At 42.1% G+C, this 22,166-nt stretch overlaps 2 protein-coding genes across 2 annotated transcripts in view; both read left to right on the forward strand.

Moving 5' to 3' along the window:
• Nucleotides 1-494: 494 nt before the first annotated feature.
• The window catches only part of RhoGEF64C (Rho guanine nucleotide exchange factor at 64C), a 261,141-nt gene continuing 239,469 nt past the window's right edge, over nucleotides 495-22,166 (forward strand). The window contains exon 1 of the mRNA XM_067094314.1: nucleotides 495-919. The gene's annotated coding sequence lies outside the window, so the exon portion shown is untranslated. The remainder of the gene's footprint in view (nucleotides 920-22,166) is intronic.
• LOC136832929 (uncharacterized) lies at nucleotides 4,979-5,947 on the forward strand. The gene has a single exon (XM_067094589.1). The coding sequence runs from the start codon at nucleotides 4,979-4,981 to the stop codon at nucleotides 5,945-5,947; it is 969 nt and encodes a 322-aa protein (XP_066950690.1).

Raw genomic sequence — 22,166 nt, forward strand, 5'->3', positions numbered from 1 at the left:
AGGATGAAAAATTTTCCATTCCAACAAATTCAGACGATACTGATGAGATGAAAAGAAGTACGCAGACTCCTAATTTATTTTTTGGTATCTACTTTGGACAACATTTACATTAAACATGGATATTTCAACTTTAGAGCTCATATTTACAAATGGCTCTGGCTTGTCAAAAGACTGTATGTGTTTTCTGTCAACGTTGCTTACATGTCAGGATTTCTCAACTAACATTTATTTTCCAATATGAGTGAAACTTCCAGTCTTTGGTAGGGAATTTAGTACAAAACTGGGTAATCCTACAGTTTAGGGGTCAAAATTCGCTGCTGTGTGTGTTTGTTTAAATTTTATTTCCTATTTTCAATTTCTTCTTTCAATAGATATGCAAACAGAAGTATTTGGCTAATAAATGAGCGGCTTATGTACTTACAGAAGCAGAGATTGTAAAACAACAAAGGGAATAAAGCTCTGCACCTCCCGAGTGTGGCCGAAACTGTGTTTGTGGAGTAACTGCTTAGGAATCAGGGACCTGACACGGCTCTTCTTCTTCATCAACCACTTTTTGATAAACCTGAAAAATAGCATTTTTTCTGCTTACATAAACAGAGATTTACGATTTATTGGTCGATTTTCTCAAAATTCTATGGGTCCGTATCCCCTAATATATGTTTTTGTTTATATCCCCCCTTTGTTTGTTTTTTTTTTGTTACAGCAATCTCTGCTTCTGTAAGCAGATAAACTTCTCATTTTTTCATTGTTTTCCATGATTCAATAAATATTTGATAAATCTGTGTGGTGATCTTGACTTACGTAATGCAGTGAATTTGGACGCCTGTCGATTACCCAAAACTGCATTTCTCAGATTAAACACAAAAATGTGAGCCTCAAAAATGCTGCGTGATAAACAAAAAAATACATTATCAGGTAGGTTAATGCGGTTGGTAATATTACAAATAACTTAATCCTAGTTGGTGTGTGAATCCTTTATAATTTAAAATGCAAACAGGATGGTGTAAATGTTTTCTATAGATATCTCTCAATAAATGTAGAGAAACGAAATTGGAGTCCATGGTGGTGGAAACAAGGGTAGGCCTAGACCTACCATGTAGGCAATAGGCTAGGCTTATCTAGCACGAAGGCAACCTCTGGTGTGAGTAATAATGTGAATTACACTTGATAAAACTGTTTTAGATTCCTTCCAGGTGTTCTTACTTTTTTGTTTTGTCTCGTGAAATGTACGGCTTAATAATTACTTTTATGATTAAAGTTGCTTTTAAACCCGAAATCAAGGAGATTTAAACTTAGTCCGGTAAAACTTCAGTTGCTCGGCCTGATTCCCGCCAGTCGCCGACCCTGACAGGTGTGTCATACATGGATAGACATAACCTTTCCTTCAATGCCAGGTCCTGACCTAACCAGATCTTACCTACCAGAAGGCCGTAACCTGCCCCGGTCGGCATCTGATGATCTGACGGGAACCAGGCGCAGCAATTAAAGTAAAGTTTTACATCCTCCATCAATTTCAACAAGAAGGGGTTGTCATAGTATGAAATCTAAGTTTTTTGGGTATGGTGACATAAAATTTACCCAAGAACAGGGGCATCTAAACCTAACCATCCTTAATAAAACTTAACCTAGTAGCCTATGCCAGGACTCGCCTGACCTAAAGGACTGGTAACTTGTCTATGGGAATTCTAGCCTCCCCAATCACTGGAAATGTTGAAAAATTTGACATATTTTCCATACACTGACCTTCAGTAATTTGAGCTTTAATTTTGTTAAATTTTAATTTTCTTCAGTTTTATTTTATTTCATTCTGTGACCAAATCATCCTCAGTGTGTATAAATATCACTGTAAATCATTTAGTTAAATACAGGGTTGCAGCATCAATTTATCTTTTTTAACATAACTGAGAGCAGTGAATCCTACCTGGCTGAAGGGGCCTCCTTCATCAAGCCTCCCAAGCTAACTCGCCTTAGGGCCGTGTTAGGCCTATTAATTTAGTGAAATGCATGGATTGATCCTAAACTAACCAAGAACAGCAAATTTTTCTGACCGGAGCCTCCTGTATCCCCTACCTTAACTGACCTAGGGCACCATAGCTGTTCCAGCAGAAATACACACCCTCACCTTTTAGCCTATGTAGGGATACCCCTCAGTACAAGCTGGAATTGGTCATTGAGACTTAATAAAAAGGTAGTTAGCCTAAATGGAGGTAGACAGGTGAGGAAGGCAAATCCCTGTCCCACTTACTATAGTTCAGAACTTTTCCATGAGTTTAAGATGTCTTAAGCCTACTTTCTCAGAGTGACCAAGTTGAAATTTGTATTGTCCTTTTAATTACGTGTGCTGTTTGTGTGTTTTGTTTTGCATGGTTTTGAGCATGAAAAGTAAACACTGAAAGTTATGAAGGACCTAAGCAGTGTTAAGCTGCTTTATGTCCTTGTTGCTATTGTAACCAGTTTTGTTCTTCTTTAGTAGGCCCTGCAATGTGTGTGCTAACTCTCCTTTGTAGTGGAGGTTCAGCAGCAGTGGAGAAAGGCCAAAAGATGTTTGCTGACTTTTGACTCCCTCCTGGACTGTCTGTTCTCTCTCTGCTTACCTTCCATTTGTTCTCCTTTGGGTCATGCCTGTAGGGGGATAATGGCATCAGTGCACCTCACATGGTGCACTGTAGGCAATTACTTAAGGTTCTTTTTAGTCGTCCTTCGGCCCCTAGCTGCAGCCCCTTTCATTCCTTTTACTGTACCTCCGTTTCTTCCATCTTACTATCCGCCTTCCCCTAACAGTTGTTTCATAGTGCAATTGTGAAGTCTTCCTCCAGTTACACCTTTAGAACCTTTACTCAATTTCCCTTTCACTGCAGAATTGAGGGGGAGTTACATTCACGAGGGTAGACAACCAGCTCGTGCTCTTTGGCAGTGCTGACTCAGGTGCATGTGCCAAACTATCCCCAGGTGAGAGAGCTATGTGTGTGTTTGTGGATTGCTGCTGCCTACCAGTACTTCATCAACAGCTTTACTGAGTATTAACAGATGTTGCCATCCCCTCGGTATTCTGAGGGACCCATCTTTCACTGCTATTTCCACTAATGAACTCAGTGCTATTGGGCCCTCTTTAGCAATCATCTTGCCTGTGGAGTTACTGCTCGGTATTGAGCACTGGTTGTACTCCTCCAATGCTATTCTGTTCCTCAACAAAGTAGCTAAAGAGTATAAGAATTGTGGATGAAGTACAGTGAATAAACGCAACCACATATCTATCGCTTCTTCCTTGAGTTCTTTCTCGTCTTTTTCTGCCTTTTCTTTACACAGGAAGAAGTTATCTCACAAGATGTTTCTCAGGAGTTAGAGTGATCACTTATCCTCTTTGAGGGTTGGTGGTGGTATTCACTCACCTCAGGGTGACATATCTACTGTAGGTAGGGTTGACACATGAGTTCGTGAGCTTTCTTTGGACCTCAAGCCTTTTGGTGCTGTCTTACCTAAAGCCCTTGAGTCAAGAGTGAAGGAGTTCCTTGCTTTGTGGTTGGATGATGGCAACCTCTTAGTGGAAGTTCTTTTGTATTCTCAACCTCTGGAGATGCTTTCTTCTTACATTATCAATCAGGGGTGAGGCTCATACCTGGAAGATCTCGCTGTTTCAGGTGTGAACAGAGATTGACCTTCATCTGTACATCAACATCTTGGGAATGCTTTCAGTATGGATAGCTTTAGTATTCTGAGATCGTGTTATGTCACTCTATAGTTTCAACAAATGACAAAGGTTGATTATTGATAAATGACAAAATCCACTAAAAAGGAAGATCCAAGATGTAGTAGTATGGTTTACATGATGCCATAAAGCCAGTGTGTAGCATTTGTGTAAAATTCTGTCACATGGTTTCATCCCTCTCATGTTTTTTGTAGTAATATTTAATTGTAAGTTTTAAGAAGGGTCTTGACAGTTGTTAAATTCAATAAAAAGTGCAAATATAAGGGTAAGAGAGTAAAATTGAAAAAATGACCAAATGCAACTTGCTGTGCTTGAGTATATGCATTTTTTCCCACACAAATGCAAACCTTTGTTCTTTACATAGGATTTTGCTTGTGAATGCGGGCTGCAATGGGATGTTAACTTTCAAACAAGGTCGTTAGCTACTGACAGTAGGGAGAAAGCCCCGCCCACTTGTCGCTCTACACTCCACTTTGCTTTCGGCCACTGTCATGTAAAGAAGTCTTTATGCTTCTCTGCCCAACTGCCGTTCGCTTTCCTTCTTGTTGTTTTTGTGTATATGAGTATTTATTTGTATGGTTTATATCTGTAATGCAAACCCCTAACTTGCAACAGCCTGGGGAGAGGAAACCTTTTATTATAAGTTATATTGCCCAGGTAAAAACATATACACTATTGTAATCAGTTCCTCTCCTCGTTAGAGAGACCTTCATACTTTGTGTACATCACGCAGGATGCATGACTATAATCAAAGTAGTCCATGTAGTGAGTGTCAAGTCTGGCCTTCCAAACAGTGGGTGAAGTTTGCTTGGAAAAAGAAGAGAGAGAAGAAAGTTTCTCTGGTGTTATTGGAGTGCAATACTTCTCCAGTGACACCGAAGATTCTTTCTGATTCCTTCTTGGCCCTGCCCAAGCTTCCACTTGCTGTTTCTACTCCTAAGGGAGTGGTTTCTCTTTCGCTGTCTCCTACTGTGTCATCAGTAGAGAGCCAGCATAGGGGAACGGTCAACCGGTTTGACTACTCTCTGGCGATCAACGTTTGCTCGGAGGGGGAATAGTCCTCAGGAGGATACTCCTCCTTGGGGTGAATGAAGATGGCCTCACCTAATCCGACTTGTCTTACAGGTGTTGTGGAGCCTGAGGGGCTTAGGGAGTTATGGCCATTCCAAAAGCCTCCCGGGGAAACTAAATGTTGAGAGATTGATCTCTCACTTGAAGGCCTCCAAAGGCCTTCCAGTAACCTCTTCTGTAACTGTCACTGCCTCTACAGTTATGGTTTCTGCTTGCTCGAGGGCCACCACTACGTTTCTGATAGCACCGCACCTGCCTCTGGTATTGTGCTCACAGGGGTTACCCTCAACTTCTTCATCCCTTGGCGACGTCCTTCTCCACACCCTGGGGACCACTCACCAAACCACCACTGCCTACAACCCCGCAGCCAGTGGAGTGGTGGAGAGGTTCCACAAGTCCCTGAAGGCGTCCCTCAAGGCTTGTTGCATCTCTGAGAGTTGGAAGTACCAGCTGCCCTGGGTCCTCCTCGGGATGAGGACCACCCCCAGAGCCAACGGCGGCCCGTCCGCAGCAGAAATGGTTTTCGGGGAGTCCCTCGTTCTCCTGGGGGAACTCACCGCGGAGGACCGGGACGACTTAATAACGCAAAGGCTCTGCGACAGGGTTGGGAAGTTTGCCCCTTGCCGGCGGACATGTACCGACAGGACGTCCCCCTTCATGCCTCCTGGCCTATCCTCCACCACCCACGTCTTCGTCAGGAACGATGTCGTACGCCCACCCTTAACCAGGCCCTACAGGGGGCTTTTTCTCGTACTGGACAGAAACAAGAAGGCATTCCGGGAGCCTGTCCACGGGAAGGACGACTGGGTGTCGGTAGACTGCCACAAGCCCGCATTCCTGGAGGAAGAACTCGGGGGCACTTCCCAAAGCCCCCCTGCAGGAGGTGGTGCCCCCTCAGCCCGCCCTGCCTGCAAGAAAACCCCGCTGGCTTCCCCGGAAGGCCTCGGGTCCAGGCAGGAGAGCAACCCAACACTCCCATCCGCAGGGTACCGGAGAAGTCGAACACACACCCCAGCTGGCATTGAGAAGGCGCGGCCCCCTCCGCCGCCCCAGCAGATACCTGCTGTGATTAGACGTTACCTATGTCTTTGGGGGGGGAGTATTGTAAAGTCCCCGCTCAGCGGGTTCTCTATGACAACATCCCGTTTTCTACGGTGCCTTCACAGCTGACCCATGGTCGTACACACACAACCTTATTATCATTATTGTGATTTGTATATTTATTACCTGTTCATTTGCCCTTGTACATAGTATATGTGTCAGAGTATTTTTCGTGTCCAAACCAGCTATTGTTAATCATCATGTTTTCTATATGTACCTGTCCTGTTTTATGTTGAGAAGTAGTTTGACCTTGGGTCACATGTAAATTTTGTACTGGCGTCTGCTTATATGCTGACGTCCGCCTGCCACTTTATAAGCCGGTCGCTTCATCAATAAACCAGCAGTGCTCGTCTTCCTGCTCTTTCTTTAGCACCTCTCACATCCTAATATATCGTGGGAAATTCACTACTTCACGGATATTGAAACACTTTAGTATCATTGAAAAACTATGGTAATATCATTTCAAACACTTGAATACATACCGTTGAAACCCTTTACTACAGTAATATTTCAGTGTTGAAGATTAAGATAAAAGTACTACTACAGTACTATATAGTGTAAATCATATGGGTACTAAACAGTGATCGATTTTGCCTGAAGACAAGGGTGATGAATTACGTAGCTGTGCAGTGTACAGTAGAATACATGTACATACCTGTAAAATATAGAATACTGTACGTCAAGCACCAAATGCATTACTATACTGTACATATCTTAAGCTTTGATGCTAAAACACTTTGTAATATCATTTCAGAGTTTAATACAGTGTATAAGATTATGTAAATCATAAGGGTACTCACCAGTGATCAATGATGAAAGAAGATGATGATGATGAATTAGTTGTCCAGTACAATGTACTCACATTCTAGAATACCTGTAAAAAATAGAATATAGTACTGTACTGTATGTCAAACACCAAATACATACATTATACTGTACCTTAAACTGTCATGCTAAAATGCTATAATATCGTTTCAAAGTTTAATATTAAGATTACGTAAATCAAATGGGTACTGTGCCCACCAGTGATCAATGTTGACTGAATATACTAATGATGATGAATTAGCTGTGCAGTCCGATGTAGTGAGATGAAGATGCTCTATTCCGCAAACTCTGTGCACACGCAGGCTCTGCTCTGTATTTGTTGGCCTTGGGATGAACATTTTTCAAAAGACAAAAATACACTTTACAGTACATATTGATTACTGTATTTTGCCATGTTTGAGGTAATATTACTGCATGGTACTGTAATCAGTACAGGTACAGTAAATAATTTTTTTATCATAAATGTATTAATTCATGAAAGTACTAACATAAAAATTATGTACAAAGATCGCCGTGATGTAAGCAAACCTACCCTTACGTTCGTATGTACATACTGTGTTGTTAAGTATGTATTAACAGTAGTTACACATCATTCTACAAACTACCCATGTATTTTAGATATACTCTAAACTCATCCTAAAACATTTTACTGTACTGTAATATCATTTCAAAATCATCTTACAAGACAAAAAAATCAATAAAATGCACATTTGCACAGTACACGATGCACAAGGCATACGATGCGTAGTTGACCTACCCTCACACAATTCTCTGCTAAGATTTAAAGTGTAGTGTTTGCAGCAAGTTCTAAATTGTGTGTATGTACACTTGTAAGTTATATATGTAGATCATACCACTGTAAGAAGCCTCCTAAACATCCAGCTTCTTCTACGACTTATGCGAAAGAGCCTAACGTCAGAGGAAAGTTATTATAGTACAGTAACATATGTTGTATGAAGAAGTGAAAGAGGCACCCCCAGAGGAGTCGTAGTATGTATGTAATTACTTTGTTTTGCTGTGCAGTCATATCTTTATTCATTCATTGGACGGCACTGCTAAATCATCATCATCGTCTTCAATCAACATAGATCATTGATGAGTACCCACATGATTTATGTAATCTTAAATTTCTCTCTCTCTCTCTCTCCCCCTCTCTTTCTCTCTCTCTCTCTTGTGAATTACCAATGTTTCCCTTGTAAAAGAAAATTGGACCCCGTGAATGTAGCTGTAGGCCATAGTATGTATGTAGTATGTATTTTTAAGGCTAACATTGTAAGATGACATTGAAATGATATTAAGTTTAGTTTAGGATGATAGTTTAAGACATATTTGGTGTTTGAACTATTAAAATAGGCAGTTATAAGCATTTTTAACGGGAGTCTTTGGTGTTTTTAACTATTAAAGCTTGCAGTTATAAGCATTTTTTGAGGGGTGTTCCAACATGAACAGATATTTGCCTAAGGTGGGTGGTTGTGGTCCCTATCCCCCACAATTACCGGGGACCCGCTGTACTTGTTGGTGAACTTTCCTTTCGTTTTTGCCCCAGCTGCCCTGTCTTTGCCGGCTTTGACGTTTTTAATGAGGAACCAGCCAGATGACTGGACATGCCTCCTCAAGATGGTCCTTTCATCCTTCTCTAAGAAGTCATTTAAGGAGATGGGAGACTGGCTTTCAGCTAAAAGAGAACTGGGGAAAGCATCTTTCACTTTTCTTCCTTCTTACCTAGTTCGTAGGAGGTACTTATCCTACATAACCGGAGAAGCTCCTTCTTTGGGAGTTGCTGCCTCCTCCCAAGGGGACTTCTCTGGTCTAATCAACTCGTCTCGCCATTCTGCTTTCTTGTCAGCCACAGAACTAGATCATCTAGTCAAGGACATATTTAAAGTTTTTGAAGTTCTCAGTTTCCTTGATTGGGTTTTGGGCGCATTGGCCAAGAAGATTGAGGACTATCAAGATCTTGCTGTGGGTATCGCCTCGGACTGGCTAGGGGTCTTGTCCTGTACGGACAAAGCCATTAGAGATGGCTCCTTAGAGCTTTCTACCCTTGTTACTTTTGGGGTATTAAAGAAATGGGAGCTCTGGTGCTCTTTTGCTTACAAGGGAGTTACCCAGACTCAAAAATCAGCTTTGATGTTCCTGTCTCTGGACAAAAATCATCTCTTCCCTCAAGACACGGTGAAGGGAATGGCTTCAGATTTGCAGAAGGCGATGACGCAAGACTTGTTGACCCAGTCTTCTAGGCGCCCCAAGCACTTGTCTTCTTCTTTTCAGTCTATGACCACCTCCCCCCTCCAGCAACAGCCCTGTCATGGAGGGAACTCTAGAACACCATGTAAATGTCTGGTTTGCATCGAGGACCATTAAGAAGAGCTCTTCCAAACCAGTGCAGAAAAAGTGAGACAGAAGTCCTTCATGTACCTATAGAAGCCAGACTTATAGAGTTTTGGGAGAAGTGGCTGATAAGAGGAGTGGAGCCCTGAATCATCAATGCTCTGAAGGAGGGCTACATCATCCCGTCCTTGGAGGGCCCCCATTAGTCATCACATTGACAGTGTCCTCGGTAAGCTCCAAGAGACATTCAGCCCTGTTGGAAGAAGTTTCCTCCCTCATCCAGAAAAGGGCCATAGAGGAGGTTCAGAACACCAGCACGGAGGAGTTTTACAATCATCTCTTTGTGATTCTGAAATCATCGGGAGGTTGGAGACCAGTCCTCGATGTAAGCGCCCTCAATCATTTTGTCTTGAAGACAAAATTTGAGATGGAGACAAGCCAATCAGTCCTTGCATCCATTCACCAGGGTGACTGGATGGTAACCCTATATATGCAGAATGCATATTTTCATATTCCAATTCATCCAGTTTCCAGGAAATGTCTGAGATTTGTCTTCCAAGACAAGGTTTATCAGTTTCGGACCCTTTGCTTCGGCCTTTCAATGGCCCCTCAGGTGTTCACTCGAGTCCTCGCTCCTCTTTCGAAGTGGCTCCACTTAGTATGGATCAACATCATTCTTTACCTAGATGACTGTCTTCTTCGATCTCCATCGAAGAACAAGTGCATGGAGGACACAGACACAAGATTCTTCTTCTGACCCAGGAGCTGGGTCTTTTTATAAATCTTCAGAAGTCACAGTTGACCCTTTCGCAAAAGATCTCTATCTGGGGATGATACTGAACTCTTGGATTTTTCAAGCTTTTCCGTCCCCCAAGAGAGCATCCAGCTGCCTTCATACAGTCTGGAATTTCCTAGTCCTTTCTTCTTGTTCAGCTCAACAATGGATTGGGCACTTTGGCCTCCACAGAGATGTTTGTCAGACTTGGCAGACTACATATGAGAGTTCTGCAGTTTTCCCTGAGGGCCATCCGGAACAGAAAAACACAGCCTGACAGTCACTTTTTCCAGTCACCTCAGAGATCAAATCAGACCTGCAGTGGTGGCTGTCAGAAGGGAAGACCTTTCATCCTTTGAACCCTGACCTAGGATTCTGTTCTGTCGCCTCAGACATAGGCTGGGGAGCCCTGCTAGACAATCAAGAAGTCTCTGGGACATGGACCCCAGATCAACAGAGCTCACATATCAGTGTAAGAGAGCTGAAGGCAGTTCAGCTAGGCCTTCAGAGCTTTTCCTCCCTAGTCCGCAACAAGACAGTAGTGGTGCATGCGGACAATACCATGGCCTTGGCCCATATTAAAAAACAAGACGGTACCCATTCCTTCTCTCTCTGCCAAGTCACGAGAGATTTACTGCGGTGGGCAGACCAAAATCGAGTGACTCTGGTCACCTGCTTTATCCAGGGAAAGTTAAATGTGATGGCAGACGAGCTGAGCTGCCAAGAGCAGGTCCTTCCCACCGAATGGACCCTGGATCCCGTAGTTTGTCTAGAACTGTGGAAGTTATGGGGCAAGCCAATGATAGATCTGTTTGCCACCCCCAGGAACCATTGTCTTCCTCTATTTTGCTAGCCAGCCCCAGATCCTCTTGCATGGGCCATGGACGCCATGCTACAAGATTGGTCCAGTCTAGACCTGTACACCTTCGCTCCCTTCAGCATGACCTGGGAGGTTTTGAACAAGTTCCAGGTGCACCACAGTGCAACCATGATCCTCATAGCCCCGTTTTGGCCACTGAGGGAGTGGTTCCTGGACCTTCTAAGTCTGTTGGTGGACTCTCCAAGACTACTTCCTCAAAACCATCTCTACTCAGACAACCCCACTTTAGAAGACATCACCAAGGGTTGTCTGCTCTTGCTCTGACAGGCTTCAGATTGTCTGTAAACTGGTCAGAGCAAAGGGTTTTTCAAGGAAAGCTGCAGAGGCTATTGTACAGTGCAGAACAAAATCTTCTAGCCTCGTTTACCAGGCCAAGTGGTCAGGCTTTCGACAGTGGTACCACAACCGCGATATCTCATCCTCTGAGACCACTGTAACTCAGATTGCAGATTTTCTCCTTTTTCTGAAATACGAGGAATCTGTCTACCTCTAGCATTAAAAGCTATTGAGCTATGTTCAGCTTGGTCTTTAAGCATAGAGGCGTGGATCTCTCTTGGAACTCCGATATTAAGGACCTGTTAAATTCTTTTGATACGTCGAAAGAGAAAAAGGATAACTCTTTGGTCCCTGGAATCTGGATGTGGTCCTGAAATGGCTGACAGGTCCTCCTTTTGAGCCCCTTCAGTCTGCTTCTCTTCGGAATCTAACGCGCAAGACTTTTCCCCTGCTTTAGCTACTGCTAAATGCATCAATGAAATACAGGCCATTGACAAGAGAGTGGGTTTCCCTCAAGGGGATGCAGTTTGCTCCTTCACCCTAGGCTTTCTGGCAAAGAACAAGGACTTGTCCAACCCCTGGCCTCGTTCATTTACAATGAAAAACTTAATGGATATTCTTGGTCACGAGGAAGAAGAGAGAGTTCTGTGTCTAGTCAGAGCTCTGAGATACCACCTGAATAGGACAAAAGATCAAGGGTACATATCGTAACCTTTGCTGTTCAGTAAGGAACTCATCTCATCCTCTGTCAAAGAACACGTTCTTCCTGAGAGATTTGATTAGAGAAGCCCTTTCCCAGATCCCGGAGGACATTTTACCAAAGTTTAAAGTGAGAGTGCATGACATCAGAGCAGTGTCTACTTCCTTGATGCTTAGACATAACATGTTTTTGTCCTCTATTATCTAGTCAACCTACTGGAAGTGCAGATCCATTTTTGCCCCAATACTTGAAAGAAGTAGAAACAGTGTTCAATGATTGCAGTACCTTGGGCCGTTATCGGTGGCTGGCATGGTATTGGGTGAAGAATTATAGGAAGCACTTTTTTCTTCTACTATTTTTTTGTCTTGATGTAGGGTTTTTGAGTTTTTGGGAAGCCTGGGGGTGCAAGGTACCTGGAGTATCCACCAGTCCTAGTGGATAGGTTGTGGTGTTATCAAGTGTTTTCAGAGTAGGTGACAGCGTTGTCTGGTTTTTTAATTTTGGTACTGTACTGTGCACCTTATTGTATGCTTTGCTAGCCATCAGGCATATTCTCCACTGCGAAGCTTCTACTTAAGTAGAGGTGCCCCACAGCTCAACAGCCACGCCACTACAGGTTAAGATGAGCACCAACCAGAGGCAGTGTTCACCTGCTCTCTTACCAGGTAAGGAAACAACAGGCATTGCATTCAATGCTGGCAGATTTTTCCTATTTCAAAGTCATTATCATGCTTTAATGTTTTGAAGTAGGATATGTCTATGTATCCCACCTCCATTCAGTGTGGGATTCAGCTATGTAGTTACTTGGTAAATTACTTATATGAAAATTATATTTTCATAATAAAACTGTTTCATATACTGTATACTTAATAAGTAATTACAGAATCAAAGCCCTCCCTCCTCCCATCTATGGACATAGGGGGCACAAACAAATTGAATAAGGCTGCCGAGTTGTTTCTTCTTCCCCTGGTAGTGTGCAGGGTGTCACCTACATAATAAACAAAAGCGCTACCGCAAAATTAAAAAAAAGTTGCTGCATGAGGTAGATACATTAGCTATGTAATTACTTGGTAAGTATATATGAAACTTAATTTTATTATGAAAAAATATCATACAACTGTTCTGTACTTTAAAATTTGCAATTTTTCTGCTGATTTATATTGAGCAAGTAACTACTGTTCTGTACTGCATTTTGGTATAACCATGTATACCATGTGAAAAATTCAAACATTTCTACCATATTTTTATTTGTGTTTGTGCATGACTGATTGAAGATATATTATAACAATATTGTTATGTATTTGGTATGGTATAAAAAATTTACAAGTTCAGTACACTTTCCAAAATATGCTGTAAGTTACTTGATCTTGGGCTGTTGTAAATCAAAGGTTGAAACCAGGGGTAAAAATGTAATGCACTACATTTACTGACACAGCATATTACAGTAATTTACATCACATTAATAACAATTTAAACAATATTAACTTTATCAAAACTTAGATGAAAATAGTGATACACAACACAAGGGAGGAAAAGGGAGTAAACAGACAGACGGACAACTCATTCATGCAGTTACTCACAAAAATTACAAATTACTTATAACCAACAACAGATCAACTGATTGGATATACGTATAAAGTGTAGTGCACATTCATGCATTCCATTTAAGTGAATTTTCACTGTTTACTGCTCCAGTATAGGGGTGCGTTGCTGGCCTGGAAAGATTTGGAGGTAACTAGGATAGTAAGCCTACCAGTTTCCCCAACGTCAAACACCTCCCAATATCTCCCCGGAGAACACACCTCTCTTGGCTGAGAGGGGGCTACACATAGGAGATAGGGGATCATTATACCTACTCTTACTATGTCAGGTACTGCTGTCTGCTGTTGCTGTAACTGCTAGGAGTTCAATGCTGTTGTGCTTCCAATAGTGGCTGTCTTTCCCATGGAAGATACCCCAGCAGTATTCACTGCAATTATAACCCTTTGAGGAGAGTGAGACAAAGGCTACGGACAAGGAAATGAAGCACAAGTACTTTGTTCCTCCTCCTCCTCCTCCTTCTCTTTGTTCTGAGTGTTACATTCACTAAATGTAGGTAGGGCTGATACAGGTCTTTCTAATTAGCTTGATACCCAGCCAATCCACACTTCTTGGACATGAGGAATCCTCAGTCTTAGAGATATCTCATGAGAATTCCTGTAGGGTTTTGAGAGAGCACCTTCTCTGTATCAGGGAAGTGGTGGTGTCCATCCACCCATGACTGTAAGATTCACCATAGGTTGGGCTGACACTGGTCTCACGAACCAGTTTGGTACTCCAGTCAACCCATGTGTCTTGTATATGAGTAATGCTCTTCATCTGTAAACTGTGTGCATGCATACTCAGTTTGTGGCTTGAGCCAGTGTGCAAACACTCTGAGTCGTCCCATTATTTCCCAGACAATAGCAAGGCTCAACTCACTCGCCTGATGTGTGGCAAGTGCTTAGCCTGTGGTTGGTGTGCATATGGTCTTCAGACTGCATGTAAGTGCTGGGTGTGCATAGTAACGTACTCAGTGTCTTGAAATGTCCAAGGTTACTTAGAGCCATCCCATGTCTTCTTGGACGGGTATTCTCAACCCACTCTCCAATTGTATTGCGAGTGCAGTGACTCTTCACCTGTGCCTCTTTGGAAGCATTTGTGTTTGAGTCAGAGCTACCCTCTCATTTGGTGAGTATATGTCCCCAGGCTGTGTGCAGATAGACTGTGGGTTTGCATGTAACAGGCCTCCTCTTACAGTGCTTATTGGTGCCTGAATGATCTGGTTGTATGTGATTTGTTGTTCCCTGGTCAGCTAGTGATTCCCCAGACCCCAGGCCCCAGAGTTGCTGTCTCACTATAATGCTTCACCTGCTCTCCTGTGACCCCTATTAGTGTTCACTGAAGGTGGGTGCTGTAGGGGAAGGATGACAGAACTCATTCTGTCAGCAGGTTATGTGCTGCTCAGTGTATTCCACCAGTGCAGGTGGTGCTGATCATTTGCTGCCATCACATGAGCCTGTATACTTAGCCTATGTTTTTCCTGAAGCGTTTTGGGTTGAGGCACTGCTAGGATGTTCACATTATAGTTCCCATTTATATGGTCCCCATGTGAGATGTTCCAGTTTGCAGCGTTGAGTATGGTTTTGACCAATCATGCAGAAGTCTATGATTTTTAGAGGTTAATTAATTTGTGTGAAAGTCTTTGGGATGGTGGACCATGATTTTGAGTGGTTACAGTTCCAGTAAGTAGTTTTCTTTCAGTGATTGGGACTGTCAGGTCCAATTGTTCATGTCCACAGTCCGAGAGCTCACCAGAGCAAGTGGTTTGTTAGCTCTTCTTTGGGAGAGAAAATCTAGCTCTTGCTTTAGGGTGTATGTTTAACCCAAGAGGTTTTTTTTCTCCATTCAGAACCCCTTCAGCTTAATTAAAAAGAGTTCATTTGGCTGTTTGTGAACTTGCTTCTGTACTACAGGGGAAGCAAGGCTTCATCCATGGGCAGGGGAAAATCACTTTTCCTTATTTCTTGTCCTCCTCCTCATTGATGTTGAGTGCTTCTGCATCCTCCACCTCATCTTCTTCATCTTGCTCCTATGAGAAGAAGTCCTTCAGGACTGAATGAGCAACCTTCCTAGGCTATGGGAGGTGACTGTGTTCAGTCACCCATGAGTGACCTGGACACCATACGTAGGGGTAACACAGTCTTACCAAGTACAGTCAGTACCCCTTCCTTGCCCACTTTCTGTTAGACTAGAGAACTGCTTCTGGCTTCTCCACCTGTGTTTTGCCTGAGTCACACTTGGCTAACTTTTTGTTCAGTGTTTTCATGGTCACAGACAGACAGGGCTCTGCTCAGTACTCGCCAGTACTAGGACGATCTGCTTGCCTGTGATCATGCTGCTGCCCACCCAGCCCTTTGCTCCCCAGCCAGCCCATGGATCCCCACCAACCCTGGGGATGTGCTTGAGTGACAGCATATGTATCCATTCACCCATACTTTCTACAGGTCTTCCATGGCCCGTGTTTTATATATCAGTACTGGCTGTACTGACTGTGTATCTGCAACAGGACTGTCTACTAGTTCTAAGCTGACTATAGGGCTGGCAAACAACTTTGTGGGCATTCGCAAGAACGTCTACCCTTGCTTCCAGCTTGGACCCATTCAAATCGTGTATGCATGCTGCAATACTTACTCAAGTGGTTAGTTCTGGAGTTGCCAGAGATGCAGGCATTTCAGAGTAGAGAATGCCCACCCACATTGTGTCATGACCTGGGGATCTTGATAAACTGGGAGAAGTTGGTTCTCATCCCCAAGTATGGCACCTAGATGGTCTTTGCTGGTTGTTGGACAACGGGAAAAACTTGTGGGAGTTCCCCAGTTGTTTACCTTCAAGAATGCATCTGATTACAGCCATCAGAATTGGGTTGAGGTGGCACACCTTAGCGACTTGTTCGTCTCAGGTGGTGGGCAGAGGATGATACTCCTCTGCACATCAGCATTTTGGGAAGGCAAGTAGCACTGCTGGCCTGAAAGCTTTCCGGGACTGTATGATAAGTCACTTCTCACTGTTGATGGTGTAACTATGCATCTGTAATTTCTCGTGTCAACAAGTAGAGGAAAGGGCAATTTCCCTTCACCTCTGTCAGTTGGCAAAGCAGATGCACAAGAGGATGGTTTGTCATGCTGTCGAGCTGTTAGCCAGAAACATTCTACATGGAAACATGTTTTGGTAGACCAGCTCAGCCAACAGAGACATATAGTAGTGACTTAAGTAGTCCTTACTTTGTGGGTGGGGGAGGGGGAGTGAGTGGATGTTTGAGCCCTCAGAATCGTGGGGAATTGACCTGTTTGCTATGCAATTGAAGGAGTTCTCTGTGTTCTGTTCTCTGGTGCCTTGTACCTATTTATTCCTCAAGGACACTTCCTAGCACCCCTGGGACATTATGTACTTCTTTCTTTTTACATCAGTTTCTGTAAATGTCATTTATTTTTCTGTAATATAATTTTCTCACGCAGTCTTGTGTGTTGGTCCGAATGGGGTAAGTGTCACTGTGTTGCGTTCTATTTAGGCATGACTGTTTTAGGATAAAATGTCTTTAAAGGCTTTTTGCTCTGTCATTTTAAGTTAATTTGCATAATGGCCTTATCTGTTGTTGGGTGGTCCTAAGGACCAAGACAAGCGATGATTCATAGGAACTAGTCGATTTTGGTTTCTCAGCTAACGTGTGAGACGGCGGAGAAATGGTCGTCAGTGAATTCAGCTACTTTGACTTAAACAGTGGCTACAGGTATATTGACCTGAAGGGTTCACTCATACAACCCTTTTTTACACCATGAGTGCGGGGCTGCAGTGAAAATTGTTTAGTGGATGTGTTGAAGGGAAAATGGCTAAACTGAAGTGGAGCCTTTAGGCATTTGTGTATTGATTTGTGAAATGGCCCTTCACTAAATACTATTACACTCAACCTCTCCCCCTTCTTGACTCTACATCATGCACGGTGCAAATAATCGATTGGAAAATCTTCAGCTAAGCCATTCATGCTTCACCCTTAATCTAAGGTAAGGCCGTTAGTGTCTTTTAGTTGAGGTTTTAAGAAGTTCTGACATGACCTAAAAACAATAATATAGTAACTCTGTAAGGGTACGGTACCTAAAACTTTTTACAAGCATTACGCATCATAAAATTAGGTTTGTTACCGTTTTTTATGCAGTACGGCAAGTGCTGGGCTGCTATAGTTTGGATTGTATCAGACAGTTTAAGTCTAGCCCTTTATATGGATGGTATTGTTTTCTGCTGGTGGGTTAATAGTTTTGGTATTATTGAGATATGCTTTTATTGATTTTTTGAGAGTGTTGACTCTGTTGGCCTCTCTGTAATCAGGTCCTTTTCCTCTTTGTCTACTGTAGGTGTGGTAGGCTTACCTGGATGCTGTGTCGAACATAATTTGAAGTTGATTTACCCTCCATTGGTAATTAAGGATACAGTATTTGTGTATTACCCATAGACTATTTGAGTGCTATAGTTTTCATATTAAATTGTTCTTATCGAGTATTTAATTTAAAGTTTTCATGTTAATAATGCAACAGTATGGACTTACAGGTTATGATGCAGAGTCAGTAGCTTAATGTAGCTCAATGAACAGAAAGGTAATTTGAAACTTCAGAGGAACCAGAGTATTTCAGATGGATGTTTTTACTCTTATCAATTTTTTTATTGAAATATTGAATGAGTTTTCATTTCCATGCTTCACCACCTTAAACTTATGTTAAGCTTTGTGAATTTTCTGTGTACTTTCTTTCTGTTTCTCCCGGTGGTCAACTGTGTTGGTCACTTAAGGCTTAGTCACCCTGCCAAGGTATTCCCATTCGCCTGGCTCTTAGCAGTCTCCCTGAGAGATTTGCTGTGGACCACTCTCTCATTCAAAGGAAATGGTAAATCTTCTGTTTGAACTCAAGGACTATCTCTCTGATGGAAGCTTCCATTCAGTGGACTGTAGACCTCCTTGTGCATCTTCAGATCAAGCTTCTCTCAGTATCCATGGTGAAAGGCTAGCTCTTTTGAACCAGGCTTTCAGACTCAAATGCATTGATTTCTTGGTTGTGGCTGAGATGTCTGTGCCATTATGGAGTTCTGGTCAATCTTTTATTTTTGGGGCCTTGGCTTTGGGGAGGGATGTGACTCATCCTCTGTAACCCTTGAGATTGTCCTAAGACTGTGACCTCATTCATGGGACTCATTCCTCAACAAAGCTCATTGGTATCACAGCCTTCTTGTCTGGTAGTTGGATGGTTGGAATTGCTCTCATGCTAATTAATTTCTGGGTTTGTTGAGGACTCAGGAACCGTCAGCCTGACAAAAGATGCAAGAACTTTTGTTTTCTCACTGGTACTCCAGACAAGAAGTTTTGTGCCCAGTGTGAGAACATGTTTGCTACCTAAGTAGGACCAGGCCCTTTTTCAGTCACAAGGGTAAGGAGAGCAGGTGTCTGAAGCATGAGACCACCTTTACTTCATCCTACCTAAGGGTCATTACCCACAGGTTCCTGGGCTGCTTTCCTAATGGACCTTTGGTGGCTGTTCGGCAGGTTGTGTAAGCATCCAGCTCCTTTTGGACAAAAAATTATTTCTCCTTAGGTACTTGGAGAGATTAAAACTTGGGTTGAATGGTAGAGAGCCTGGCATCTCTCCATTTTTTCTCCTTTGTCTCTGTGAGGGTAGCAGCTTGGCCAGAGTAAATGCTGGACTGGACACAGATGTAGATGGTTACTCAAGCAGCTACTCTTAGGTTGATGAGATGTGACTCCCTTTGCTCTTCCTTTTATCAAGTGGGCCGGATGGTAGAGATATGTTTTGAACCCATGAATCATATTGCCCAGATGTAAAGGTATTCTGACTTGTGCAACCCATACTCACCTGCTCAGGCTTGGATCTGGCATTCTTATGCCAGATTTTGGAGGCGGTTCCAAGAATCATCGCACCCTTTCTCTCCCTTGTGTGACTAGGATAGTGACATTTCTAAGGGGGGTGTGCACTTCCAGTCAGTTGTCAGAGACAGCTTGTCACCTATGGAGTGAACTTCCTACATCAAAGGTGATGGACTGTATTCCTGTAGGAATAGATAACAAATGTATTCTTATAGGAACAAATAGTTTTCAAAAGTAATTCATGTTTTGGATTGATATACAAAGAAGAGCCTTTCATCATATTACCCACCTTATTCACCCTACCTTGACCCTGATGCCATAGAAAAGTGTTTGGCGATGACAGATGAGTGATGGGTATTTTCAGCTTGCCCCCATTAACCACTAGTTAACTTTCTTGTAACCAAGTTTCACTGACCAGTACAAGCTTACACTGAGTGATACTTCTATGGTTTGTATACCGGGAAATAATGTAAATTGCTTTAAAAGATTTTTCACTCCAAGATTTGATGAAATAATTATCGTTCAATGTGATCAATATAATTGTCCCTATTAGTACATATAGTGCACTGCATATTTGCCCACTTTTTAAAGCAATGATGTACTGTACAATAGCCCAAGCTCAACTAGCTTGCGACGTAGTTTGGACTGTGTAAGGATTTCATAAATTATTTTAATCCATACTCAGTAAATGAAAATATTGTTGTAATGTATCTGTACTAAGCCCTACACACACACACACACACACACACACACACACACACACACACACACACACACACACACACACACACACACACACACACACACACACACACACACACTGGCTCTCTCTCTCTCTCTCTCTCTCTCTCTCTCTCTCTCTCTCTCTCTCTCCCCTTTCATTCTTCATTTCTCTGCAAGGCAGCATTTAGGCTGAATAGCTGCTGAATGGGCCGTGATGTAGGTAGACTTCACAACCGGGCATCCTATCTTAGAAGTCCGGCTCATAACGTAATTCCCGCCGTTCTCCTTTAGTAAGGTAGGCAGATGATAAAATTGTAATCTAAATCCGTCATTTGAAGATTGACTTAGGTTTTAGCAGACATACTACCTGTGATACCCTTTCTATAGGGAAGAATTTGTACGTGTTTGGATTGAGAGCAGTATTTGCTAAATGAAGAAGTGTACGATGCTTCGGACTGAGGAGAAAACGAATGTTTATTGGATAGGTCGAAAGAAAACTGTCGATAACGTAGTAACTATTCTATATTGTGAATACCGTTTGTGTGTAGTTCCCTATTTTTCTAGTTTAAATTAAAAAAAAACTTTTGTTGTAACAATAAAGCAAGGTATGGTATGGAGATTGCAATGCCTTTTAAGAGACCATGGTCCATGACTCCTTTGCAGCTTTATCATACCGCTTCCGAGATTGCTTTTAATAGATTCGAAGATACATTCAGTTTCGCTTGTTGAAGTAGGGATTCATTCAGTTTTTGTTAAGCCTGAATCATATTTTCACTGCAAGATGTTCTGTTATTTAATGGACAAAAATTGTTTCACACAAGCGGGAAGTATCAGACATCGAATTCGACAAACCACGAACTCCAATTGATCATTTGGCATCAGCTGCAGCTACTATGGTCAAGTTTGTCCGAGATATGTGAAAACAATACAGTGCTGCATTTTTGTATGAATGGCTCTTGATTTGATTTCTTTATTTTTATCACCAGTATGTAGAGAGAGAGAGAGAGAGAGAGAGAGAGAGAGAGAGAGAGAGAGAGAGAGAGAGAGAGAGAGAGAGAGAGGTGGGGAGGGGAGAGGCTCCTGTAGACCCCGGAAAAGTTAGAATACCAAGACCTACTTGAATAACATTTATAAGAAGGGAGGCATGAGACGAGTAGAGATTTGTGGAAGAGAAATCACAGGAAAAACAAGTGTGTGTGTGTTTGTAGTTGCAGAAGTATCCTCTTATTTGCGGTGGGTTTCGTTCCTTCATGGCAAAGTCTCAAGCCTAGAAAAGTACAATTTGCGTAGTTATAAATAAGTACATGGTCAGTATTGGCTGGCAAAAGGGAATAAAGGAGTAAATACCAAAGAATACGTAACAAATCCTAAAATTACTTATATGTAAAGTTATTGGATAATTGAAACAACGTAAAGAGAAACGAACAATTGTCATTAAAATCATATATATTAGATATATATATATATATATATATATATATATATATATATATATTATATATATATATATATATATATATATATATATATATATATATATATATATATATATATATATATATATAATATATTGTAGCCCCTAGCTGCAACCCCTTTCATTCCTTTTACTGTACCTCCGTTCATATTCTCTTTTTTCATCTTACTTTCCACCGTCTCTTGAGAATTGTTTCATAGTGCAACTGCGAGGTTTTCCTCCTGTTACCCCTGTCAAATCTTTTTACTGTCAATTTCCGTTTCAGTGCTGAATGACCTCATATGTTCCAGCGCTTGGCCTTTGGCCCGAGATCGATTCCAGCTGAGGGTAGTTAAATGGGGGGAAATTAAAGTCAGTTTCTTGAGACAAAGCGTAGAGTTAAGAAGAAAAATGTTCAAATGATTACAAATCAGTTTTGTTTACTCCCGTAGGGGAGTAGTGCCGACAGTGCACCACATGCTGTGCACCGTAGGCATTACTTAAGGTTCTTTGCAGCGTCCTTTCGGACCCTAGGTGCAATCCGTTTCATTCCTTTTACTGTACCTCCATTTATATTCTCTTTCTTCCATCTTGCTATCCACCCGCTCCAAACAATTGTTTCATAGTGCAACTACGAGATTTCCTCCTGTTACACCTTTCAAACCTTTCTACTCTCAATTTCCCTTACATCAACTTGTGACTGTATATAAACCTGTACAAATACATACATACATACATACATACATACATACATACATACATACATACATACATACATACATACATACATACATACATACATACATACATACATACATAAGCAGCCTGCCTCAGAGGATATCTGCTTCAGCTGGACCACCCATAAAGTTTGCATTGCAAAG

Source organism: Macrobrachium rosenbergii, chromosome 50 (assembly GCF_040412425.1).
Source record: "Macrobrachium rosenbergii isolate ZJJX-2024 chromosome 50, ASM4041242v1, whole genome shotgun sequence".
NCBI classification, from domain to species: domain Eukaryota; kingdom Metazoa; phylum Arthropoda; class Malacostraca; order Decapoda; family Palaemonidae; genus Macrobrachium; species Macrobrachium rosenbergii.

Bases quoted from the DNA above. Each gene is read 5' to 3' on its own strand.
- LOC136832929 (XM_067094589.1), top strand. From the start codon at position 4,979: ATGGTTTCTGCTTGCTCGAGGGCCACCACTACGTTTCTGATAGCACCG.